General features: G+C 51.9%; 1 protein-coding gene across 2 annotated transcripts in view; it reads left to right on the top strand.

Annotated features, from left to right (window-relative positions):
- Nucleotides 1-25543, top strand: part of Slc13a2 (solute carrier family 13 member 2) — a 28290-nt gene extending 2747 nt beyond the window's left edge. Inside the window, exons 2-12 of one of the 2 annotated variants that reach the window (XM_055620386.1) lie at nucleotides 11303-11431; nucleotides 13215-13351; nucleotides 13445-13644; nucleotides 14597-14738; nucleotides 14852-14974; nucleotides 17409-17627; nucleotides 17803-17891; nucleotides 18180-18301; nucleotides 19137-19298; nucleotides 19908-20045; nucleotides 20419-25543. In XM_055620386.1, coding sequence (XP_055476361.1) covers nucleotides 11303-11431; nucleotides 13215-13351; nucleotides 13445-13644; nucleotides 14597-14738; nucleotides 14852-14974; nucleotides 17409-17627; nucleotides 17803-17891; nucleotides 18180-18301; nucleotides 19137-19298; nucleotides 19908-20045; nucleotides 20419-20586 — 1629 coding nt within the window. In that variant the 3' untranslated portion in view covers nucleotides 20587-25543. Of the gene's footprint in view, nucleotides 1-11302; nucleotides 11432-13214; nucleotides 13352-13444; nucleotides 13645-14566; nucleotides 14739-14851; nucleotides 14975-17408; nucleotides 17628-17802; nucleotides 17892-18179; nucleotides 18302-19136; nucleotides 19299-19907; nucleotides 20046-20418 lie in introns of both variants that reach the window. The other variant, XM_055620385.1, reaches the window with a different exon arrangement.
- The last annotated feature ends 912 nt before the right edge of the window (nucleotides 25544-26455 follow it).

Below are 26455 nucleotides of genomic sequence, written 5' to 3'. Positions count from 1 at the left end.
AACACACTACATGCGCCCACTAATACCACTAACCACGGCACCACAGCTCAGGGCAGAGCAGGGTTTGCTAATCTTCCTCACTCTGCCCAGGAGCTGTGGCTTGCTACCACCACCTACTATCACCAGTATGACAGGTTGCCAGCCTGGGGAAAGCTTGCAGCATCCTACAGCAAATCATAGGCGAGACTGTCAGAAGTTGGGGACATCCATCATCTTCTTCTTTTCTTTGAGAAAGGGTTTCTCTGTGTAGCCTTGGCTATCCTGGACTCACTTTATAAATCAGGCTACCCTCAAGCTCACAGAGCTCCGCCTGCCTCTGCCTCCCCCCATCCAGTGCTTGAGATTACAGGCCTGTGCCACCATGCCTGGCTTGGCTGACATCTGTGTTCTGAACTGCTGCCTCTCTACCCTGTCATTTTTCACCTGTCCCAGCCTTCCTGACATCACTCCCCACCCTGCTGTCAGGGGCATTCCCAAGACCTCCTTCCAACCCCACACTGCCTTCCTATTAAACTTAGAAATCAATATGAATTTAAGATGTCCCAGTCCCCAAGGCCCCACAGCAGCAGATCACTCCCTCAGCCGCTCCCACCTCTGCTGCCCGAGACGTCCCTCAGCTCCCCTTTGGGCTCTCCTCTCATTCCTCCCCTTCTTTACAGCTCCACACAAACCTACTTCAGAAACCCTCTGTCACACCATCTGGCATTTAATTTACAGAGCAGCCCCCGTTTGAAAGAATGTGTCTGGGGCTGGGGATGTGGCTCTGTGGGTAGAGAATGTTTGCATAGCATACATGAAGCCATGGCTTGAGTCCTCAGCACTGCAGAAACTGAGCATGGTGGCACACTTCTGAAATCACAGCAGTTGGGGTATGGATGCAGGAGGATCAGAAGTTCAGGGTCATCCTTAGCTACGCAATGAGTCTGAAGCTAGCCTGGGATCTATGAGGTCCTGTTTACTTTTCTTACCTTTCTTCTGTGAGGCAGGAGCTTTGGCTTGCTCTCTGTAGACCCCTAACCTCCTGGCTCTGGCCCCTAACGTGGGAAAGGGAGCCCCAGCTGAGGCTCAGACCTCTGCAATAAAACAGCTAACGTTTACTGAATGTGTTTTACGTGCTCGGCATTGGGCCAAACACCTGGAAGACTTAGCTCAGCAATTCCCTCGAAGGCTTAGCTCACTTGTCTCCCATAGAGGCCTCTGTTTGACTGTGATATTCTGCTATCCACATTTCACAGACATGTAAACCGAGGCCTGGAGGGGTGATATAACTTGCTTTCAATGCCCTCTGGGGAAAAATGTTGGGACAGTAATCTGATGTTGGGGTCTCTGAAGCTGTCTAGAGAGGCAAAGAAGCCTCCCCACAGCCCTCAGGCCTTCCTCCTTCATGACCACCCTGCATTTTCCTGTCATCAACATCTGCGACGCCCTTGCTATTTTCCAGGGCCACAGGACAAAAATACAAATGTTCTGCCCTCAACCTAATCAGGGTCCCTAGGAGGAGATGGGTGTTTGTGCCACACAGGTGTAGCAAGAAGGCTGAAGCCCTCAGAGCAGGCAGTGGCCCCTTCAAAGGAGCCAAGGGGGGCTGAGTAGCCAGGTAAAGCATAGCTGTGAGAGGCCCAGAGAGGGTAGGCAGCGGCGAAAGCATGGGGCCAGCAATAACCGATGTGTGAAAGACACAACATGACAACCAACCTCTTGAAGCACTGCCTGTCCCCTTTGGCAGTGCCAGCTGGTAGAGCACACAGTGCGGGATTTGCCCCGTCTTGCAGGCACTGCCTGGAAGAAACTTTATACCGTTCATCTCTTCCCTCATGGGTGAGCCTCACACTCAGTGTTTGTGGCAGGTACCGTTTCTGTGTTCTGGAGAGAAGGTGTGGGGGAGCTGTCATCCATCCCTGTGGGGGTGACACGGGGACACATACAAAAAAGGGGTGTACTGCCCAAGCGGTGGGAGTACTATGGCAGGTGTTGACGTATGTGGGCTGGGAGGAACTGCCCTCAGCACAGGGCTCCAGTCAGGCCACCCAGGGAGTGGACAGTTACCCTAGGACCAGAGAGGCAGTAAGAGCCAGCTAGACCCAGCTCTGGGTGAAGAACTGTCCAGACAGAACCTGCAGCAGGTGCAAAGTGCCAACGCAGGGGTAAGCTTGGCAAGCTGACAGGGCAAATAGCACAGCCTCGCTTGGCGCCTGTATGATTGGTGTCAGTCAGGTTCAAAGAGAAGGGGGAGAGGGCAGACAATGGCAGCCCTGGGAAGCTGGGGAAGATATGGGACTTTATGCTTCAGGTAATACGTCAGTCGAAAATGCAAAACCTCTTGGAACCTAAAAATATTGTAATCAGTAATGGTGCCATAAATGGTGTCCGGGGGATCAGATGAGACTGAATGTGTTTATGTTAAGAACGGAAAAGAGCAAAATATCTGGTTTTGTTTGTCTGAAACAGGGTTTCTCTGTGTAGCCCTGGCTGTCCTGGACTCACTTTACAGACAAGGTTGGCCTCCAACTCACAGAGATCTGCCTGCCTCTGCCTCCCAGGTGCTGGGATTAAAGTTGTGCAACACCACGCTTGGCCCGAGAGCAGAATTTTTTTTTTTTTTAATTATGGCTACAGGGCACACAGTCCTGTGTACTTTAGAACTGGCGATAAGCACCCTCCGGACAAGTAGTTCCTGTCCCCAAAGCAGAGGACACCTGTGCAAGGAATTTACACCCTTTGTCTTCGGAGACGTACCAGCTGAGAAAGTAGAGTGCAGAGAGTGGAGCATGGCTTTGGGAGCCAGGGAGATAATGGAGGGGGAGGCTTCTCACCCACCCTAGGACATGTGTGGAGTGCGCAACCTTATCGCACATCCGCCCACAGACCTTCCGATCACCAAGGGTCGTTACGGGGAAGAGATGCCCTGCCAGCAGCAAGGTATCCTGTCCCCAGGGCTCCATAAACTCCATTCCCTTCCCATCTGCCCCTGGCTCCTGGAAAGCTCAGGGGCCTTGGTCCCTCAGGCTGTTGAGATGAGCTGTTGGCCCCACCAGGGCCTTGGAGGCTCAGATGCTTCTGTCTATGAAAAGGAAGGCGTGTCTTGTTGCAGAGCCTCAGTGGTCAGCAGAGAGGAGCACTGAGCTGTGTGGAGATGTTTTCATTTGAAAGTGTCATCCCCTTCCCCAGAGCCAGGAGATCCCCAAAACAGAGACAAAGGTACTCTAATGTAGATTTTACCCCCTGATTACTAAGTCATGATCTGGCTCATCAGCACCCCGGAGGAGCAGAGCATTGTGGGAAAGGAAAGTAGACACTTTGATGGTAAAACCCCATGACATACAAAGTAAATAAATAATAAATATATATTTTTAAAAAACTCATGACAATCTACATAGAAACCCTGGGCTGTTGGAAAAACCTAATTCCCAGCAGACTGTGGGAATGCTGGTTCATGACACTCAGCCTGACTGAATCCACTCTTTAGCAGACACAGCAGGCCTGGCTCCAGGTACAAACTGGGATACCAGGAGCCCAAAGCTACTCAGTTGACTGAGGCAGGAGGATCATTTAAGGCTAGGAGTTCAGCCTAAGGTAATATAGGGAGACTACTTGGACAAGGAGAGAGGGAGCGAGAGGAAGTTCTCTGACAAAGGCATAGCTGTGTTGAAGATTTTGCTAAAGTGATTGGCTAACACTTTGTGTTTGTGAAGAGTTGGAATGTTGCAGATCAAGAATTACTGAACTGGGCCGGGCGTGGTGGTGCATGCCTGTAATCCAAGCACTCAGGGAGGAAGAGGCAGGTGGATCTCCAAGGGTTTGAAGCCAGAGTTTGGTCTACTGAGCTAGTTCCAGGGCTATACAGAGAAACACCAATAGAAAAATAAAGTGCATGGAATCATTCCCAAACTGCATCTGGCAAGGATGCTCACACTTGGATCAACAGACTCCTGATGAAAGAGCTTTAGTTTTGGAAGGAAGGAGAGAGGCGGGAGAGGGGGTGCCTGGTTCTCAGACACCGTGTGAAGAAGCCATTCCCAAGAGGAATTAAGTAAATGAAGCTCACCCAAATGAGAAAAAAACGAAGGCGTCAGCCGCCATCACTGCTTGGCAGAGCCTGAAAGGCAGGCGGGGCCACAGAAGGCTTCCGGGTGGACAGGGGCTTCAGGTGTCCCGGCCTATTGGCATGGGGAGGCTCTAGAAGGAAGCCACGCCAGGCCATGGGTTGGTGGGTGATATTTGGCTTTCTCTGGCTGGTCCTTAGTTGGAATTGGGAGGCGGTAACTCCTGCTCGAGTTAAAGGAGCAGAGTTTGTGTGTGTGTGTGTGTGTGTGTGTGTGTGTGTGTGTGTGTGTGTGTAGGGGGGTGGGTTATGAGCCTGGTGAACCAGAGACCTGGGGACAATTTTTCATAGCTGAGCTGACCCACATGGCCTTCCTTCTTTTCCTCCTCCTTTCCTTCATCGTCTTCTTTTTCTTCTTGGGCTGAGATGGAATCCAGAAGCTCTCGTGTGCTAAGCACAGACTCCACTGCCAAACTTTGCCTCAGCCTTCCTTCATGTAATCCTTTAATTAAAACACCAGCCTGGCCACTCCACTCTCTCTGCTTCTGTCCTTCAAAAGGCCTCCCATCTTCATGGGCCTGACTTCTAGATAAAGCTCTAGATCTCTCTCAAGGCAGACAGGATTCTTCTCAAGTAGACACCTCTTCAGAAGCCTGACCTTTCTGCCTCAATCCCACCCCTTTGCACTCACCCCCCACCCTACCTCCGCCACTGCTGCCCACCAACTGATCCCTACACATCTGTCAGCACCCGCTCGGTGCCTCCTCCCTGGAAGCCTTCCTCAGGTTAGCAGTAGGGGAGCTCAGGAAAGGGCATCTCCCCTTGGGATCTTTGTTCTTCTGGTTTTTCCTCAGCATTGGTGTTTGGCAAGTTGCCACCTAAATGTCCCAGCTTGCTCAGAGCCTTGAGAATGTCCCTGCACCCCGCTAAAGGCATCCCCACTCTCTGGACCTCAAGGGCAGTGACACTGGCCTGCTGTGAGCCTGTCGGCTCCACCCCAGGTTAACCTTCAATTGCCAGGAGGAATGAGCTGGGGCGCCTTTGAGTCTGTGGTCCTTTGCTCCCATCTCGAAGCCATGTGTTGTGCTGTGTCTGTGACGAGTAAAGGCCGTGATGTCCACAGCCCTTGCCCTTCCTTGCCTTTGCCCTCACTGGAGTCTGCCCTGGCTTCTCTGGCACCTTCATTTTCACGTGTGCCTCACACATCAGGCTCTCTGAGCACGCGCTTTCTTTTCACTGTGAAATGAGTAAGCCTCCAACCTAGGACTGGAGACGCCTCTAAGGTGCTGGTCTTTCTGTCTACTGCCCGCGTTGCAGGCCAGCCCAGCTAGCCAGCCCACAGAGACTCTGAGACTCCCTGGAGGCCAAGCTGGACACGAATCGCCTCTTTCAAGGCTATACATTCATTCATTCTTTTCTTTGTTTACCCTTTTAGCAGAATCAGACTCCAGGCGGTTTATGGTGTGATGACAAAGATTAATACACATTTATTTCATAAAACTAAATGCTGCCAGGCCTGGTAACACATATGTGTAATTCCAGCACATGGGAAGCAGAGACTAAGAGGTTCCATCATGACCCATAGAGAAAACCTTAGTCTTGAAGAGACAGGGAGGGGCTCCCCGGAAAAAAAGGATACCCAGCTAAGATCTAGGAATGAACAGGTATCAACTAGGCAAAATGGAAAGGAAAACAAAGTTCAAAGAGAAAGATGTCTGTGCAAAGGCCACTATGGCCAGAGGGAGGACAGAGTACTTGAGGAAATCGAGAGAGACCAATGTCTGGAGCAAAGCGGCAAGAGTGAACTGTTGGGTACAAGGCACCCAGGCCCAGGTATGGGACTCAGTGGTACCCCAGCACTGAACCCCCAAACAACAAAACATAGTTACTAAGACAAGAATATATTGCTTCAGTGTTACAATGAGGGCCAGGAGCTAGGAGCAGGTCTCCTTCTGGCCTGAGGAGGAAGGAAGCAGAAAGAGCTCTGCACAAAACTCTTTTGCTGCTGCCTGAACCCTGTGCCCACTGACAACCCCGGCACGGGCTTTGCCCTTGTTCTAAATGGAAACTGTGCCGCCGAGATCTGTGCCACACAGCAGGCCTTAGGGACTTTCCAGAAGCTAGCATGTAAGCTACTGCGGCTGCGTGTCAGGGCCCCGAGCCCACACTCACAGTTCTCAGCTCGGAGACAAGGAGCCCCAGTCTGACTAGAGTCCCTGAATTCCCCATTCCTGGAGCTGGAGATGCCAGCTGGAAATCAGACATAGTGCGGGGCGGAGGAGAAAGTCTCCCCAGTGCTTTGCCCTCTTGCAGTGCCCGGAGGGCGGCACCTAACCACAGAACCTCACAGGGAACCCTGGCAGCACCCCAGCTCCCACATGGACCCTCCCATCTTCAAAAACTTCGAGAAGGGATTGTCAGGCCTTCTTCACTTTTATTCTTTCCAGAAAATCACTTAAGAATGCATAAAACAAACAACGCAGACTTGCAAAGCAAAGAAGTTGTGAATTGTGGTTTCCAGGAAAATCCCACTGCAGTTTAGAAATATGTGTTTCCTTGTTGGTGTCATTTCCAAACAGGGGTAGTGTAGACAGTATGCCGAGACAGATCCAGAAGTAACTGTCTGAACGGATGTGAGCGGGTGTCCAGTATCTGATAGCTGCAACCCAATATTTGTGACAGAGCTGGAGGCACATGCCTAAAATCCCAGGCTGAAGTGAGACAGTCATTTGAGTCCCAGAGCTTGAGGTCAGCATAGTAAAAGTCGTCTTGGAGAATGACAATGGGGAGCGGGGGAGACAGCTCAGGGGTGAAGCAATGACTTTGTGAGCATGAGGTAGAGTCCCAGTGTCTGAGTTTTTAAAAAGAGTGCAGTTGGCACATGCCTGTGATCCCGGCCATGCGGCACTGGACAAAGGAGGGTTCCTGAGTCTTGGTGCTGGCCAGCCTACCCTAGTCAGTGAGATCCAGGTTTGGTGAGAAACGCTGTCTCAAAAAATAAGGTGGAGAGCATTTGGGGCAAACATCCAGTGTCACACACAAACACGCACACGCGCACACGTGCATGGACACGTGCACACAAAAACTAACAACAGACAGATGAGCCTCAGCTTCATAACCCTGTTTTTAAATTGAAACACCTCTAAGTTAAAGCAGACAGCTTTGCCTCGCCTCCCTCAGGCAAGCCCAGAACACGTCATTCGTCTACGTAGGCAAATTCATCCAACACAAAGCCTACATTTCTGTTGTTGGGTTTTGAGTTATTTTATATTTATGTGTTTGTTTACTCATTGTGGGTTGGCACATGTGTGTCAGGTTTGTATGGAGGTCAGAGGACACCTTGTGGGTTCTAGGTTTTGAACTCAGGCCGCCAAGCTTGACGGCAAGCATCTTTAGCCCCCCGGCACATCCTTCAGGTCCTGTTCTTTTGTTTGGTTGGTTTTGGCTTTTGCCTTGAGCAAAGGTCTCACATAGCCCAGGCTGGCCTGGAACTCAAGGCTGAGGATGTAGCCTTGAAATCATGACCCTTCCGTCTGCCTTTCAAGCGCTAGGCTGGCACACATGCACCACGCTACTGACACACAGCCTACTTCCCGACAAAGTGTTAAATATCTCTTTCTATTCATTCATTGAACACTGAATCCAAAGTGCAAGACAGACTGGTCATACATTGAGAACAAGATACGGAACGCTGTGGTAAGGTGTGTTGGTATGGTAAGGTGTGGTGAAGGATGGTAAGCTGGGTGGTAAGGAATGGCAAGGTATGGCAAAATATGTTAAGTTGTGGTAAAGTACAGCAAACTGTGGTAATGGATGGAAAGGTGTGATAAAGTGTGGTAAGGAAAATGGTTTCTGGCGAATGAATGCTTGTCAGTTTGAACATGATGATGTAGGTAGACTCACAGTGGCACATCTGCGAGCCAGGACAGTCTGTGCTGCCTTCGCTGGCTATGCTTATGACCTTCACTAGATGTGCCTAAAGAGATAGCGTAGTTCTTCTATCTGAGTTCATGGTCCCAGGATTCCTTGTCCCAGCTGAGCACCCACAGTCCAGGAAGAACATGTGAGGAAGAGTCACTATGCTTTGGCAGACGGCTAGGAAGGTGGAACGGGGACACAGGGCTGAAGCCACTGGGATCCAGCTGGCTAGATGTGGCTCTGAGACACACCGGAGGGGCTGGGCTTAGCTACTAAGCGGTGAACGTGGGAGCGGCGTGTAAACTCTCCAGGCTATAAGCTCTCCGGTAAGAGCTTACCTACCAAGACGGTGGGATAATGGGGTCTCAAAAACCAAACACCTCTACTGGGTGTGGCGGCAAGAGAGTGGCATGAACCAGTTTGCCTCAGCCTCCCAAATGCTGGCATGAGCCACCAGTGCTGAGGAAGTGCAGACGGGAAGATCCCTGGGGCTCCCTGGGAAGCCAGAGAGAAAAATCTGGCCTTACACACACACACACACACACACACACACACACACACACACACACAGACATACACACGTGTCCTAACTCAGCCACTCCCACCTTCACACAAACACACATACATTTACAAATACACACATTCACGAACACACAATTATAAATAAATAAAGCAACGCCCCTTGATGAATCTGGGCCTCAGGACGAGGCAGGCCCTGGTGAGGTGGTTGTTTGGCTTCAGAACTCCGGTTCTCTACCTCTGCAGTCACAGGGAGCCGGAGTCCCTTGCAAAGGGGAAGAATTGAGCAGAGGCGGAAAGCAAACTGCGCGGCTCAGGAGCCAGATGGCCCGGTTTGTCTACTTACCCTTTGTGTGACTTTGATATGTTGACCTAATCAATCTGCACCTTTCTCTTTTCACCTGTGAACTGTGGACACAAGTTGGGGCCTCAAGGAACAGCTGACTGTAACTGAAAAGCACTCAGAATCCGCAAGTCACAGGGCCTGGCAGCGACACAGCTTGGCATGTTCTGCAAAGCTGCTTTCTGGAATCAACAGACCTCCGGCCTCCTTCTGTCTCTGACCATACAGTTCTAGGGTTAGGGGCACAAGGGTCCAGAGGGAATGACCTGCCCTTAGTCCTAGGGGTGGGTAAGCAGTTGTCTGTCCAACCAGGGCAAGTACAGAGGAGCAAGAAAAAACAAAAAACTGGCATCAGCAGGAACCAGCTAGTGGAGGAAGGAGGTGAATCTTTGGCCAAGGGTCATAGGGGCCTTACCCATGAGGTGATGAGTTCAGGCCCAGCACTAGAAGGGGTAGAGGTTGAGTGTGTTCAATCAGTTCCTGGCATCACTAAATAAATGAGAGCTTGCCCAGAGACAGCCAAGAGACTACGGAGCAGAGCGCCTCCCTATCTGTTTCCAAGGGTGTGTTCTCTGGAGTCCTTGGCCTTATGCAATCCTGCCACTCAGCCAGAGTGCCTGTCCTAACTTGGACCACTCCCTAGCTCCCCTGAGACCTTGAGCAAGCCACTTGTTCTCAAGGCACATCTATAAAGTGAGACCAGCACACCCACCTTAATGGTGCTTATGTTTTTAACACAGAAGTCCTAAAAGTTGTTCAGTAACAGCTTCCTCTTCCCTGGGGCCTCTCCTCCCCACTCTCCAAGAAACTCTATCCCAGCATCAGAGTTCAAGGCTGCTGGGGGCTAAGGGTGAGCCTAACCCTCCATGAGTGAGTGGTGTAAGGAGAAAGCAAAAACCTGGATGGATAAGAGTCCCAGCCCACAGTCTACAAAACCCCTAGCCTGCTGTTCCTTTCTCAGCAAGCAGGCTGGGCAGGTGTCCATGCCCAGAGGCCTCCCTCTGGCTAATCATTCCCTGGCCCTGGGAGGCCCTGCCAAGGAGGCTAGACCCCTGACGCCTTGGGCCCATGTCTGGCCTCCGACTATTCTAGGCTTAAAGGTCAGGATCTATGGTCATGAAGAAGAAAAGAGGATTTCCAGTACCCAAAGTCCATGCCTCAGAGTTGCCCCAAATTCCTTGCTTAATTCGAGGAATGAAGAAGCCCTTACATAGTCTGTAAAAGTGAACCGTGCGGTGGTTTGTGTGCTGAGTGGCCCACGCAGGAGTCAGAACTCCCAGGGAGTCCTTTCATCAGACAAGATTAGCTTCAAAACTAAGGCCCATAGATCCTGGGCTCCAAGGATCCAGATGCTGCCAAGCTGACTCTGTTCTGGGATAGAGCTCAGTGGAGAAGCCTTGCCCAGCATGCACAAGGCCCCAAGTTCAAGCCCCATCCCAGAACCACTAAAGAAACACACAGGAGGTCAGCATGGGCCATGCCTTCCTCTGGCAATCCTCCTCTCAGCTAAGTCTGCGGGGCCCCTGGAGTCTTCTTGAGATTGATGGGGCCTGTTACAAAGTTACAGCAGGTGTGATGCTGCACAACCTTCATCTCAGCCCTCGGGAGGCAGAGGCAGGAGATCTCTGTGAGTTCGAGGCCAGCCTGGTCTACAAAGGAAGTCCAGGACAGCCATGCTACACAGAGAAACCCTGTTTCAAACAAACAAACAAACAAACAATTGGCCCCAAGGCAAGGCAAGAGGGGAACACCTTATTTTGTTTGGGACATGGTTTCACTGGTGGCACGTACCTTTAATCCCAGCATTTAAAAAGTGGAGGCAGGGGGCTGAAGAGATGGCTCAGAGGTTAAGAGCACTGGTTGATTTTCCAGAGGTCCTGAGTTCAATTCCCAGAAACCACATGTTGACTCATAACCATCTATAATGAGATCTGGTGCCCTTTTCTGGTGTGCAGGTGTACATGCAGGCAGAACACTGTATACATAATAAACAAATAAATAAATAAATAAATATTTTTGAAGAAGCAGAGACAGGCAGATCTCTCTGAGTTTAAGGCCAACCTTGTCCATATAGTGAACTTCAGACCAACCAGGGCTCTGTTTCAATAAATAAATAAATAAATAAATAAATAAATAAAAAACTTGAGATAGTGTTTCATGCATAGTCCAGGCTGTCCTTGCTATATAGCCAAAGATGACTTTAACCTCCTGAACAGCCTGCCTCTACCTCCTGAGTGCTAGGCTTACTGACTACTTGTCGATTGGGAACATACAAGGCACCTCATGCTAGGAACACTCTACAACTGAGCCATATCCCTAGCTCTTCTCTGTTCATTTCCATTTTGAGACGGGACCTTGGACTTGGATCAAGCATTCACAGGCTCTCTTAACCCTGGTACTAATGGCCTGGTTTCTCTTGAGGGCAAAAAGGATTGTAGCTGCGCCTTCCAACCACTCTGCTTTTCTCCTCTTGCCCACAGGAAGCCTATTGCGCTTATTCCATCATCCTGATGGCTCTGCTGTGGTGTACTGAGGCCCTGCCCCTGGCTGTCACTGCCATGTTCCCCATCATCCTCTTCCCCTTGATGGGTATCATGGACGCTTCTGAGGTGAGCATCCCCATCAGCAGGAGGAAAGACTACAGGGAAAAAGGGAGGGAGAGGAGAGAACCAAGAAAGCTTCATCACAAGGCCATGGAAGAAGGCAGAGGGCATGGGAGAGGGTTATCTGGGAGGCAGAGTCTCCTAGACACATGTGTGGCTGCTGTGAGAGTCCATTCACAGCAGGAGGGACGAGCCTTGCCAGAGAGGTGCGAGGCCTGCAACAAGAGGAGGGCGAACAGACAGCCAACTAAAGAACTCACCCAACAGCTGGTCCTGGTAGCACATTATTGTAAGCCTGGCTCCGAGAGCCTGGGACAGAGGGATTTTAAGTTCAAGACCAAACTGGGCTATGTAGATAGATTCTGTCAAAAACAAAGAGGTCAACTGTCATCTCTCTGGGTATCCACAGAACCAAAGTTTATTCTAAGATACCCTTTGGACTCCAGGATCCTAGGATGCTCTATTTTCTTACATAAGATGTATCATGTTTTTAATAGAGCCTTATACATCCTCCTTGTGATAGCAATATTAGTAAACAGTTGCTGTAATGGTACTGTTTAAAAAATAAGGCTGAGAGATGGCTCTGCCAATAAAGGCACTTGCTGCCAAGTCTAACACACTGAGTTCAGTCCCTGGGATCCACATAGTGGAAGAAGAGACTGACCCTGCAAATTGTCTTCTGACCTCCACATGTGAGCCATGGTACATGTACACACACACACACACACACACACACACACACACACAGACACACACACAGAGAGAGAGATACATGCAAAACTTTAAAGAAAATGCTGATGTAGAGAAAGTCTGTACACTTCAGTGTAGATGTAATTTCTGCCTGAGAAAATTCTACACAAGGTTGCCTCACCCATGAATGCAGGTACCACATACAAAAATCCGACAGAGGGCTGGCTGCATACTCCTTTAAAAAGATGCATGTATTTGATGTGAGTATTTTGTCTGCACGCATGTGTGTGCACCACATGTGTGCCTGGTACCTTCGGAGATCGGAAGCGGGGATTCAGCCCTCTGGAGCCGGGGTTAAAGTGTCTCCACGTGGACCCTGAGAACCGAACCCGGGCCCTCTGGAAGAGCAGCCGGTGCTCTTCACTGTTGAGCCATCTCTCCAGCTACTAATATGTTTCTTGAATTTGAATTGCACCAGGACTTGCTGGACTGAGGAGCAAACAGAGAGATGGGCCTACCCCTGAGCTGACTCAGATCTAAAGGAGTTTTCAACTCCATCTCATCCTTCTCTTTCTCTTCTTCCTCCTCTTCCCACACTCCTCTCCTTCCTCCTCTCATTCACTTCTTTTCCTCTTCCTCCCTCCTTATCTTCTTCCTTCTCTCTTCCTCTTCCTTTGTTTTAACACAGGGTCTTGCTGTGTAACCCAGGCTGGCCTAGAATTCACAACTTTCCTGCTCCTGGGGTTTCTGCAGAGCTACCAGGCCTGGCCGAATGTTTTGTTTGTAAAAGTCACAGGTGATGTTGATGATGCTGGCCCCCTAAGGACCACACATACCTTCTAGAAAGAGCAGGGAATTAATTACCTCCCAGTTCTCGGCTTGAGCTCCAGCCTCCCAGTCTTTGAGAGGAGAAAAACAGTGAGTTAGGCAGGAACCGGGAACCTGGCTCCTGTAGATGGTTGGCTGCCCAAAGGCCTTTCCACTTGTTTCTGAGGTCCCAATGGAAAACCAATTTGTGAGGATGTCATGACCGTTCCCCATAAGCTCGATGGTATCAGGAGGAGACCCCAAAGGTCTCAGACACACCCCTGCTCCCCAGGTCTGCATAGAGTACTTCAAGGACACCAACATACTGTTTGTCGGGGGGCTGATGGTAGCCATCGCTGTGGAACACTGGAACCTACACAAACGCATCGCCCTCCGAGTACTCCTTATCATCGGAGTGCGACCTGCTCTGTGAGTCCCTGCTGGCAGGGTGGGAGAAACGTACAGGCGTCCCACATCTGGAAGAAAGCTGGAGTGGCAGTGTGTCTCTCTGTTTGCCTCTAGGCTGCTTCTGGGCTTCATGTTGGTCACAGCCTTCCTCTCCATGTGGATCAGCAACACAGCCACCACAGCCATGATGTTGCCCATTGGGCATGCGGTCCTGGAGCAGCTGAGGGGCTCACAGAAGGATGTCGAGGAAGGCTGTGAAAACCCCGCCTTTGAGCTCCAGGAGACAAGCTCCCAGAAGGAGGTGACCAAGCTTGGTAAGAGACATGAAACCGACCCTGCCCCTAGCCCCTCAGTGCTTGGGAAAGATCCGACATGGCTGCTATTTCCAATGGTAGTCATCTTGAAGCCCATGGGGTGGGGGGAGAGAGGAGAGAGAGAGAGAGAGAGAGAGAGAGAGAGAGAGAGAGACGGAGGGGAAGAGAGAGAAAGAGAGGAGCAGCCAAGCTGTCCAGGTCTTCCTGAGGTTTTCCCAGATGTGGTGAGATAACTCAGGAGGTAAAGGTGCCTGCATGCAAGCCTAAAGACCTGAGTTCAATCCCCAGGACCCATATGATGGAAGGAGAGAACTGACCCCTGCAAGTTGTCCTCTGACTTGGCAGAGGCAAGGTGCTATAGCATGTATGTGTGTGCATGTGCAGGCATGTGTAATAGTTTATTGGTTTTGTTTCAGAAAGTATTAAATGCCAAGATCCATAGACTAAGGATGTAGATCAATGATAAGGCACTTGCCTAGCATATGTGAGGCCCTGGATTCCATCCTCAGCACCATAAAATAATAGTAATAACAACAACAACAATTATAAACACCAACAACAAAGCTAATCTTGGCATGCTAGGATCCTCAGTCCTAGACACCCAAGAGTTTGGTAAGAAGTGAGCAGAGAACAGGAAATGTTCTGGAGAACAGGAAATGTTCTCTGGGCTTCATTCCTCCTGCTTGGTCTAGGTAACCCTCTTCAATTCTCCGTGCCTCAGTTTCTCAAGACATGTTGAGCTGGGTTGTGCCTGAGAAGCCCAAAGCTACAAAGAATGCTGGAATCTGGAGACAGTCTCTGCCCCATTGTCAGCTCAAATCTAGGTGGCTCGCTGACACAGGGCCCTGGAGGCCTCGGGACCCAGCCAAGATTCCTGCAGCTGTTCTTGTCCCTGTCCCCACATGCCTTTCCTTGTCCACAGATAATGGACAGGCTGTGTCTGCTTCTTCAGAGCAAAGAGCACAGAAGACCCAGGAGAGGCACCGCTTTAGCCAGGGCCTGAGCCTCTGCATCTGCTATTCGGCCAGCATCGGGGGCATTGCCACCCTGACGGGCACCACACCCAACCTGGTGCTCCAAGGCCAGGTCAACTCGTGAGTGCCGAAGCGGGGGGGGGGGGGGGACATGATGAACTCTCACAGGAGGGCAAATGGGTCCAGGCGGTCAAGGGACAGTGTCACACAACAGCCCATGTCCCCTTCATCAGGATCTTCCCTGAAAATGGCAACGTGGTGAACTTTGCTTCCTGGTTTGGTTTTGCCTTCCCCACCATGATCATCTTGCTGTTGCTGGCTTGGCTATGGCTACAGGTCCTCTTCCTGGGTTTCAAGTAAGTGGAGCCTTAGGTAAGAGAAGCCCAATTTTCTGCCTGCACCTGGGAGGAGCCTCTGTCTCATCCGAACACGCTGGGGACCATGCTACAGGAAGCCTTCTTCCTCTTTAGGTCCTTGGCCTGCCGCTTAGCAGATGGGCAAGATGAATCTGAAGGAGTAGTGAACTCTGGGATTGAAAATCATGTCTTGTGTGTGTGAGCGTGTGTGTGTTCATGTGTATGCATGTTTATGGACAGGTGCATATGCTTGTGTTTGTATGAGTGTATGTGAAGGCCAGAGGCTGACATTAGGTGTTCTCCTCAGCCATTTTCCACCTTATTTTTTTGAGACAGGGTCTCTCAATGAACCTAGAGGTCATCCAGGTTACACTGGCTAGCCAATGAGCCCCAGGGAGCCTTTGTCTCTGCACCCCTAGAGCCATTTTTTTTTTAAGTATATGTGCTTGGAACTGAACCCAGATCTCGATGCTTACATGGCAAACATCTTACTGACCAAACCATCTCTTGAGCCCTGAAAACCAAGTCTTTCAAGATCAGGCACCTTCCCATAATGCTCCATGGTCCTTGGATAAGCACTTGGGGATTCCGCACAGAGCACGGTTTGTTATAGAGGCACCTGAGGTGATCCTTCTGTTTGCCTATCCATGTACTGGACCCTGGGACTCCTAGACCTTAGGCGAAATCCTTATCCTTGCCAATCACGAAACTTCGTGTGTCACACAGAGGTAGGACCTTGTCCTTGAGGCCAGGATGAGGAGGTGAATTTCACCCTACATGCAACCCTGAGTTACTCCTCATTACAGTTTGAGATGTATGATGAGAAGTATTAGGTAGCTGGATGTGATGGTATACCTGTATGCCTGGGGAGCTGAGGCAGGAGGATCATGAGTTCAAGGCCACCCTGGGGTTACACACCAAGACCCTGTCTTAAAAACCTAAAATAAAAAGTAAAAATTTAAAAAAATGAAAAAAAAAAAAAAAGGAAAATAGTCAAATGCCCTGATAAGGCTCAGTTGAACTTAAGCCTGTAATCGATTAGTGATGTCTACTGGGTACACAGATCAATGATGGTCTGCGTGTTACTGGGGTGTGAGTCATCATTATTCATTCATCCTTTCCAGGCAGAGGCAGCAAGTTATCAAGCTGTACTTTGAATGAATCACTTGGGAAGGTCCAAAGAGGCTAGATTAAGGTTGGGAGCCGGTTCAAGGCAAGGCAGTAGTTGATAAGGTCAGCACAGTGCTGGATGCTGTGAGGGGTGAAAGATGTGTGAAACGAGGTCTTTGCCCTGAGAAACTCACAGACCAGCAAGAGATAAGATTTACCCAAGTGTAAAGCTAAATGCTCCCATGGGGTAAACAACACAAGGAGGCGGCCAGAGCCTTCTAAAGGCTGAGGCTGGCAAGGGCACCCAGGGGTAGGTAGGATGAAAAGGGGAGCTCAGAATCAGGACCTGAAGCCCCTCAGGGTCTGGGCTGCTCATTTTTCACACCCTGGGCAGGATGAGCTCAGAGCAAGGGACCCTTCAGAGGAAGGGTGACAGTGGGGAAGATGAGGAAAATGTAGCTTTCTTGTTGAAGGAAAGCCACCATCCCAAGTTATAGGTACACACCTATAACTCCAGCACTCAGGAGGCTGAGGCAGGAGGATCAAGAGATGAAGAACAGCTTAGGCTAAAAACAAAACAAAAGGGTGAGAAATGTAAGCTAGTGAGAGGAGAGCTTACACAGCATGCATGAAACCCTGGGTTCCTCATGATCCGAGCACTATAACGCAAGCCTGGCATCCAAGGTCAGCATGGGCTGTGAGAGCCTGTCTGGGGTCGGGGAGCCATGCCATGATGCCCTCTGGGTCTTGGGCTCTTTTCTGTTGGCATTACTTTTTAAACTCTTTATTTGGGGTTCCTTAAGCCTCTACTCCCTTCCAAGGCCTCAACCCTAGGTAGGAAAGAAAGAAGGTTAAAAGAGAAAGGGGACAAAGACCTCTTTAGACTTAGTTCCTGCTGGTCAGGGTCATCAGGTTCTTGGGAAAAATACCAATCTCAGTCATCAGGATATCCAGCAGAACCAGCAGCCTTCTTCTTTCTCCATCTGTCTCCTTGAAGCCCCCCACCCCACCCCCAAGCATTCCTCAAAGCGTCCTTTTTCTCCTCTCTGTGCTCTGGTATTTATAACCTGCATACTTAAACTAACTGTAGCTGGCAAAGACCACACCCCTCTCCCAGCTGCACGAGGCTGTTATCAGCTTCGGACAAACAAACAAACAAAAGAAGTATTTCCATATCCCACACCTGGGATTAAAACAAAAACCTTTTTACTTCACTTAACTGAGTTTGTAAAGAAACCAAAACTTCCCCTCCACTTTTCTAGAGTAAGGACATTAGGGCTTGCCCATGCCTGGTGCAGGCCATTCAAACTTTGTCTTTCCGCAGCTTCCGGAAGAACTTTGGCTTTGGGCAAGGGGAAGAGGAACAGAAGCAGGCAGCCTTCCAGGTCATCAAGACCCAGCACAAGCTGCTGGGCCCCATGAGCTTTGCCGAGAAGACGGTCACTGTACTCTTTGTTGTGTTAGTGGTGCTCTGGTTCACCAGAGAGCCGGGCTTTTTCCCGGGTTGGGGAGACACGGCTTTCGCCAACGAAAACGGGCAAAGGTGAGACCTGCCGGAGCAGAAGGGGAGAATGCCTGGGATTCTGCACTGGAAAGCAGGGAAGGGAGGGCAGAGAAGGAAAGGACACGATGTCTCCCCTGGGGATGCTCACCACAGCGTGCTGATGGGCAGGACCCTTCTCTGTCCCCTGCTCAGCCTCTCCCCCACCCCCCTACAGCATGGCATCCGATGGAACCGTGGCCATCTTCATCAGCCTGGTTATGTTTGTCATGCCCTCCGATATTCCAGGACTGACCCAGGACCCAAGTAAGCACCTGGCCTGGGGCTGGGGAGGGGGCTCCGGTAGCCCCTGCCTGCAGGCGTATACCCTTCTACTTCATCTGGCAGGAGCCAGCAAAGCCAAGAGAGGTTGGGGTGACCTGCCAAGGACACGGGGACTCAGGGACAGAGTTGGAACGCTACAGGGATGGGAGACTGGGGGAGACTCCTACCTGCCTTTAAACTCAAATAGGAACCCACTTAGGAAGGCCCCAAGTGGAGGGGAGGGAAGGCCTATTGACTTTTGGTGACCATCCTTGTCTGCTTGGGGAGTAGAAAAACCAGGGAAGCTGAAGGCTCCTCCTGCCATCCTCACCTGGAAGACAGTGAACGATAAGATGCCCTGGAATATCGTGATCTTGCTGGGTGGGGGCTTTGCCCTGGCCAAAGGCAGTGAGGTGAGAGCCTGTCTGAGGGAGACCCTGGGATAGCCCCATACTAGCCTTATGTGCTTTCCCCTTCTGGGTTCTTGAAGCCCAAAGGAGAGTAGGCCTCTCTCAGCGATGAGCCCCACCCGAGCACCAGCCACGTATTCCGGAAGCCAACACGAAGCCTGAGCACCCACAAGGCTCACAGCGGCTTGATGCAGTGTCAGACGAGGCCTCCAGGGGGCGCCAGATAACAGTCTTCCAGGGACTGGAGTGTCTTTCTCTTTTATCCTCCATCTAAAAAAAGTGGAAATTCAGGATACCGCCTTCCTGGACCTCCAGATCCTGGCAGAGCTGAGCCAAGGGTTGATGTAGGAGATTCCTGGGTCTGCGGTTAGTGTAGCGATAGTCTATGCCAGGCACTTTGCTCTGTGTGGAGGAGTCAGGAGCTCAGTGCCTGGCATACAATGGACAGGGCCGGAGCGGGAGCTCTTCCTATTCTGGAAATTGCCCACTTTTCCAATCAGCTCTTCAAGGCCCTGATTCCCCTCTCAGTCAGGAGCATGGTCTCTTCGGCCCTATCGCTCAACAGGGAGAGGGCTCAGGCAATCCAGGGGCACCAGGGAGTCAAGAAAGGAAGGTGATCACACCCAAATAGCCAGGTTTTCCACCAGGTCCTCCCCACCTCATCCCACTGGTCCTAAGGAGCAGCAGGGAGCCCCCTTGGTCCCAGCCAGGTACTGACTTCCTTCAGAGCTGTTTGACTTGGAGGCCGCCGAGGTGTGGGCAGGGACAGGGCCTCCCAGAGTTCCCGCTGAGGACCCAGGCAGTTTTGCCTCCTATACGCTGCCTCCTCTGCCTTCAGAGATCAGGTCTGTCTGAGTGGCTCGGAGACAAGCTGACCCCGCTGCAGCACGTGCCGCCAGCAGCCACCGTGGTCATCCTCTGTCTGTTGGTCGCCATCTTCACCGAATGCACCAGTAATGTGGCCACCACTACGCTCTTCCTGCCCATCCTGGCCTCCATGGTGAGCTGACACTGCAGCTTCCTCCAGGCAGCCCTCCTGCCTGCTCTCTACCCGCCACTGGCCAGAGTGGCTGCTCTAAACTCCGCACCTGCATGGAGAGAAACTTAGGTTTCCTTCTTCTCCAGGTGTTGAACTCTTAGGTCCCAAGGCCTTCTGGCCCCTGAGTCACCTGTCTCAGGTGACATCACTCTCTGAGCATCCCAGTGGGGCTGGCTGGAGGCCTCACCCACCTCCCCACCCAGTCCCCTGTTCTGGTCATTCCAGAAGTGATGGGGGTAAAATTGCTCCCTGGAGCGTCCCCAGCCCCTTCCTCCTCAGGCGTGTCCCCACAGCCTTTGATGACACCTCCTGAGCCCCTTTGAGATCAGTTTTATGAGCCCCTCCCCTCACTACACCTCACAGGGCAGCACAGCACACTCATCTCTGAGAGGTCAAGGGCCCTCTCCAGGTCACCCACAGCACTCTGCCCAGGGACTGGGTTCATGGCCAGAGGGGGGAGGGGCAAGGCAGGCCCTCAAAGGGTAGAAGCGGAAGAACTGGGAAGAACCAGGGTCTGGCCTTCCCGCTGAGCCTGGGCTGGGGTCAGCTGTGTCCACTCCCGTCCTCCAGGCCCAGGCCATCTGCCTTCACCCTCTCTATGCCATGCTCCCCTGCACCCTGGCTGCCTCCCTGGCTTTCATGCTCCCGGTGGCCACACCACCCAACGCCATTGTCTTCTCCTTTGGAGGCCTCAAAGTGACCGATATGGTGAGTGGCAGGGAGGTGGGAATGACTCAGCCCTCCTCCTACCCGAGGGACACTGAGGTTCCCTAGTGGGGGCGGGGAAGCAGGAGCTCTGACATCTTTATGCTCTACAGTCTCTGAGCACAAATAAAGGGAGGGGACATTCGGAAAGTCCATGGGGGGGACCTAAGAGAAAACAAGGCCCCAAACCTCAAGAATGTATGAGGGACCCCTGTTAGGATGGGCAGTCAAATAAGAGGCAGAGGCAGTGCCTAACCCTGCAGGTTAGACTGAAGGCAGGACTTCCCAAGGAGGGCTTTGCTGATGGGAAGGGTCCCGAGCACACCTGAGAGCTCAAGAGTGTACCTCTGATTCACATTGCCTTGCCTCGCCCTAGGCCCGTGCCGGATTCCTGCTCAACATCATCGGGGTGCTGGCTATCACCTTATCCATCAACAGCTGGAGTGTCCCCATCTTCAGCCTGAACACATTCCCTCCCTGGGCCCACTCCAACACAAGCCAGTGCCTTCTCAGCCCGCCCACTTCCACCGTACCAGCCCCTTAGACCAGGCTACAACCTAGTTCTGCGGGGGAAAGCCCACGGGTGCCACTCCTCAGGGCCAGGAGAGGGCGCCCCAGACGCCAAGCCCCGAGCCAGAGGAGCAGTCTGCCGGCGCATGTGCAATCGTGTATTCGTGTGTCTGCATAAGTCCTGTGTGTGTTATCTCTCTTGGGTGCCGATGAGTGTCCGTGTGCTGTGCGGGGACGCGCGCGTGTATGGTGTGGCCTGAGGGCGCCTCAGTGGTTGTGTGCGTGGTGACGGCTCCCGCCCTCTGTCTCCCAGCTAGGCCTCCGGACTTCTTTGCACTGTATTTATTGAAACTCCGGGCTGGAGGCGCTTGGGAGCGGGAACTCCAAGGTTCATTAAAGGCTGTTTCAGTAGAGTCCGGGTGTGTTTCCCCGGTGCTCAGAAGCAGAGGTCGGGCACCCCTGCCAGGCCGTTTGGAGTGGGCGCAGCCACCTAGCAAAGTTGCAGTGACTTCACCAGCGGCTAATTGGGAGCTGCCAGTCCCTGCGTGCCTTTGGGAAAACCGGCCTCCCCGTTCCCAGAGCACTCCCTGGACATTTACATAAAACCCTCTGCCCCCTGCCAATTCCTCGCCGACCCTTTCTCCGGCTGGAAAAACCGGTCCCACCAGACCAGAGGAGACAGGCTGACCCATGCTGAGTGCTCGGAAAGATGGACCCTCATCCAAAATGGCAGCCCTCAGGAAGCGAGATGAGGGTTAGACAATTAACAGGCTCAAACCTGCCATCGCCTTCAGAGTCCAAAGCCAGAAAGTATGCAGCGATCTGCCTCCTTCCTTACCTCACTCCACACTTGTGTAGACCCGGATACTCGAGTATCTGGCAAGGGGGTGGGGAGATGGACGACACCACATCACCTTACCTCTCCTTGGCTGGAAATCCATCTCTATGTCTGCCCCAACTCTCAGTGCGGATGGTGCCGTGTAAGCCTGGGCTTCCTTTGGAGAGTTTCCTAGAACTTACCTGGCTCTCTTCTGCAGCAGAGAGAGGAAAAAGAGATCTGTGAAAAGAAGGACCAGCTATGAAGGCAGAAAGTATTTTGCTCTTGTCTCCTAGCTGGGATTTGCTGTCCTTACAGAGCTGTGTATCCCAGGGGAGAGCAGCCAGGAGGCTGTCTCCAGGGGCCATGGATCCTGACAGGACATGCCAGGCATCCAGGGGGAGTGAGGTGTGTCAGGAGAGTGGCTCTGCCCCCACGATGCCCCCCCCCATGACATTCCTTACACATGAAGTACAGCCCATAAACCACGTGAAGGCCCCCAAAGCCTCCGGGGACAGTCCCCCACAATGCAGTGGGCTCCCAGGAGGACCTTCTCTGCTACTACGGGCACCAGCGTTGCGGAAGGCTTCACTGGGCCCAAACAACCGCCTGTTCACTTATTTCCTGCGTGTAGCCTGAGCTGTTCTGGAACTCCCTATGTAGACTAAGCTGGCCTTGAGCTCATTGTAATCCTCCTGCCTCAGCCTTTTGAGTGCCACCAAATCAACTCTATATCTTGTTAGCCCTGCTCAGAGGGGCAGGTGCAGGCTGAGGTCACACTGTCCTGGGGCTATCGGGCTGGCTTACTAGCCCCGTCTTTTTTAGGGCAGATGGACACCAGCCAGGCTAGAGCCAGAGCTGGGCCATGCAGGTGCTCAGACCCTGCCCTCCTCAGCAAGCTGGGTTGAGGAGGGCCGGGCAGCAGGCAGCACTAGTTGGCCCTAATCACCATCATTAACTGGGTAATAAAGCACATGGACCGGGCTGGCCTTGGAGGGAAAGGCCAGTCCGCCTGGGTCAGGGCCAGAACAGTAGCCTGGTCACTCCAGGCTGCAGCAGGTAGATCAGGCCTGCTAGCCTAGGACCACCCTGCTGGGCATGCATACCCCATCACTGCTGCGTTCAGGGAGAGTATAGCAGGAGGTTTAGGCTGTCTCCTGGCAGCTGAAACTCAAGGCGTGAGCTCCCTAATCCTCTGGAAAATCAAGAGACGGGGACACATCACGATGGCCTGCCAAATGGAGCCTTGCCCTTAGTTTCTGGTACAGGGAATGTCATACAAAGCCATGAATGTGCCAGGAGCGCAGAAGTGCCTTCTTCCCCTGGAGGCCAGCAGGACACACTGTCCTCAGAGCCCCTTTCCAAGTTCTCTTGTGGGCCACTCTTTGTGACTGAGGTAGCGTCTCCATCTCTCTGGCCTAACCTCACTTTAGTCTCAGCAAATAGGCCCACATTTCCAAGCCAACTTTAGATGTCTCCCCTTTCCTGTGCCCTGAAACCCTGGGTAGGGGAAGTCCCCATTCCCTACCTCTCCCCCTGCCAGCTAGCAAGAGTCTGCATGGGCAGCCATAGCGGCCAGGCCACGGAGGCAGCAGCTCCCAAGCCTGTCAGGGACGCCTGCAAGTCAGGGAAAGAGTTTGTTAGGTAGGTAGAACCAGGCCAAGTCTAGGGTTCAAGATCAGCCCCTGCAATCAGACCTCTTTGGGGGCCTCTTTCTCCCCGCTTCTGAGGAAGGCAGGGGCTGGCAGAGGATGGAGAGGGCTTGGTCCCTCTCCCGCAGGGAAGATGCCTACAGGGGTAGGCTCGAGCCTTCTCTGGCTGGAAGCTGGAGGCCCAGGAGGACTCAGCCTCAACCTGCAACACAGGTGTGCTGTGAAGGAACAAGGGGAGAGGGAGCAAGACTGTGACAAGAGTGGGTGGCCCCTGTGCTCAGAGCCCTGGAAGGACCCTGCAGAGCACTCCCCCACATCCCTGCGAGCCGGCTCTCCCAGCCCCCTCACACACACACAGCCACAGACACCCGCAGTCACAGACATCTGCACACCGGTGCTGCTCAGACCCATGCGCCCTTACAAGTGTGCAGAGGCTCGCACAGGGCTCTGGCCAGCCACACGCCGCCGTAGCTCCGTGCCCCACCGTAGCCTTGGACAAGCCTGAGGAGAGAAAGGGAGCACCTGAGTATTCTGCAACAGAAAAACTCACTGCTCTTAGAGACGCTTCTCACCCACTCTGATCCCCGTGGGGAGGGGTTAAGACCTGAGCACAGCAGCCATCCAAGGCTTGGAGGACTCTGCCCCATCCTCCCCCACAGACCTTCCCCCAGCAAGCTTGGAAACTCCCTGCACTTCCCAAGGGTCAGCCAACCAGAACAGGGGCGGCCCTCTCTGGCCGGCTCCCCGGAGGCTCTGGTCTAGCTGCCCCACAAGTATACCCACCCTGTGACCAGATCCCTCAACCAGTCTCTGCCGTGCGGCCTGGCCTACAGCATTTCATGCTAGGGTAGTCTGCGGGAGGCATCGTGCTGGCGCCTGAAGCCAGGGCCTCACGGACGCTGAGAGTCCCGGGACCCCTCTGCAAACCTTCCTCAGGGGAGTGTGTGGAAGGGCAGGCTCAATCTTAGGAACTCACTTTGGAAAGCAGGGCCCAGTCTACAGAAGCAGAGTTGGACAGGCATGTCAAGCATGGCGAACTGTGCCTGTTGGAATTGCTGGGCAGGGGGACTGCTATTAATTCAAGGCTGGTCTGGTCTACACAGAGAGTTACAGGCCAACCAGGGCCACAGAGTGACACTGTCTAAAATGAAAGAGAGAGAGAGACAGAGTAGGAGATTGGGGTGGGTAAAAAGAAGGCTCAGTCAGTAAAGTGCTCACCACACAAGCAGAAGGACCTGAGTTCGAGCCTCAGAATCCACAGAAAAACCTGAGTGCAGCAGCTTGAACCCAGGAATAGGTGGATTTCTGGAGCTTCCCAGCCAGTCACCGCTGCCAAATCAGCTCTAGATTCAGAAAGAAACTGTCCCAGAAAATGAGGCGAGGAGAGAGCGAGGAAGACATCATACATTGACCTTTGGCCTCCATTCATGAGCCCAAACACCCCCACACAAACACAAGCATACAGCCCCCCACCCCAACCCTTCGCACATGCATGCGTAACTTGACAGACGATGGCCCATTCTGATGGCCCTGCCTACTCCATGACACAGGGGCTCCAAGCATGGAAACCTCTCCTTCTGCTTGGGCCCCACAGACTGGCATCCGACAGACCCTGCTCCAGGGATTTCCACACCTGGCTAGCGCTGGGCAGAGCCTAGCAGGCAGGTAGCAGTTTTAACCCCTCAGCTTCTCAGGCCTCTTCAAACACTAGCTGTGGCTGACCAACGCCAGCCCAGCTCTGTCCACAGAAGGGTGGGTATGCTTTCTGAGTCAACACTGCAGATGCTAGAATCCAGGTGAGTATCAGAATAGGGCTTCTGGTCCTAGGAGAGACGCCGAGGGCCTGGTTTAATGAGAGGAGTGAACAGTCTGTCACCAGGAGGAAGACCTCACCTGGCTTCTTGAGCCGAGCTCTGCCAGGATTCTCAACGCCTCCATCTACCAGGCTTCAGTGATGAAGAAGGAGCTTTCCGAAGGAAGGGTGAGCAGAGGCAGACTCCTTTCTCCAGAGGAAGGGGCTTGACACACCCAACAGAAGAATATTGACAGGTGGTGCACACCTGGAAATCCCACCTCTTGGGAAACTGAGGCAGAGTATTGTAGGTTTGAGGACTGCACAGTGAGTCCCAGCACAATCGGGGCTACATATGGAGACCTTGTCTTTAAAAGACAAAACAAACAAATAAACAAGAGAAGCGGAATTGGAGCCAGAGAGACGGCTCAGAGGCTCTTGTCACCAAGCCTGAAAACCTGAGTTTGATCCTGGGACCTGTATAGTGGAAGGAGAGCCTGACTCCCATTAAGTTGTCTTCTGACCTTCACACGGACACATAGGCATGCACCTATGTGTACACACACACACACAAACACACACACACATAAATGTAGTTTTAAAGTCTTGAAAGGAAAAAGGAATCTCACTGAAGGAGCGCCACAGTCTCCTGAGAGTCCACAGCCTCCTGAGAGTCCTTGACTGTTGAAGTTACATTTCTTCCATTTTTAATAAAGTTGAAAACCTTTCATTTGTGCTTTGACCATTAACAGTTTTTTTGGTTGTTGTTGTTGTTGTGCTTTTGTTTTGTGAATTTACATTTATTGTCCTTTATTCTTTTTTTTCCTAAGAGAGGGATGGCCTTTAGTTTATCTGAAAGAGTTCTTTATGTAGTATGGATACTGGCCCTTCATATGTTGCAACAATTTCTTCTAGATGTTACCTTTGTCTTTTAACTTTGTTTATATTATATTTTGCTCTAAATAAAGTTTGAATTTTTACTCAGTGAAGTTTGTCAATATAGTCCTGTATGGCTCCCTGATTTGATGGCATGCTTCAAAGTGTCTTCACTACTTTATAATTTTCCCATTTGTTTGTTTGATCACTTTACAGTCAGATCGAAGCCCCCTCCCTCCTGTCTTCCCAGTCCTGCCCTCACATCTTTCTCTCCCCTCTCCCCCTCCCCTTCTCTGAGTACTAACCCACTGGCCCCCCTGGGTACCAACCCATCCTGGCACATCAAGTTGAAGCAGAACTAAGGACATCTTTCACACTGCGGCCAGACAAGGCAGCTCAGCCAGGGCAAAGAAATCCAAAGGCAGGCAACAGAGTTAGAGATAGCCTCTGCTTCCATTGTTAGGGGAACCCTCGCAATGACCAAGCTACACATTTGCTACATATATGTAGGAGGCCTGGGTCGAGCCCATGAATGTTTTTTTTTTTGTTTTTTTGTTTGTTTGTTTGTTTGTTTGATAGTTCAGTCTCTGTGAGACCCACGGGACTACTTCATAATTCAATAAAATATTTTCTATGCTTCTCTGTTGATTTGTGAGGTTTTCCACTGTTTAGTCTATTATGGGTTTGGGAAGTATGCAATTGATCTGTTCATTCTATTTGAATCTTACTCTGCAGCCCAGGCTGACCAGGAACTCACTATGTTATT

Source organism: Psammomys obesus, unplaced genomic scaffold, assembly GCF_907164565.1.
Source record: "Psammomys obesus unplaced genomic scaffold, mPsaObe1.curated_primary_1811, whole genome shotgun sequence".
NCBI classification, from domain to species: Eukaryota; Metazoa; Chordata; class Mammalia; order Rodentia; family Muridae; genus Psammomys; species Psammomys obesus.
This window is presented reverse-complemented; position numbering and strand designations above follow the sequence as displayed.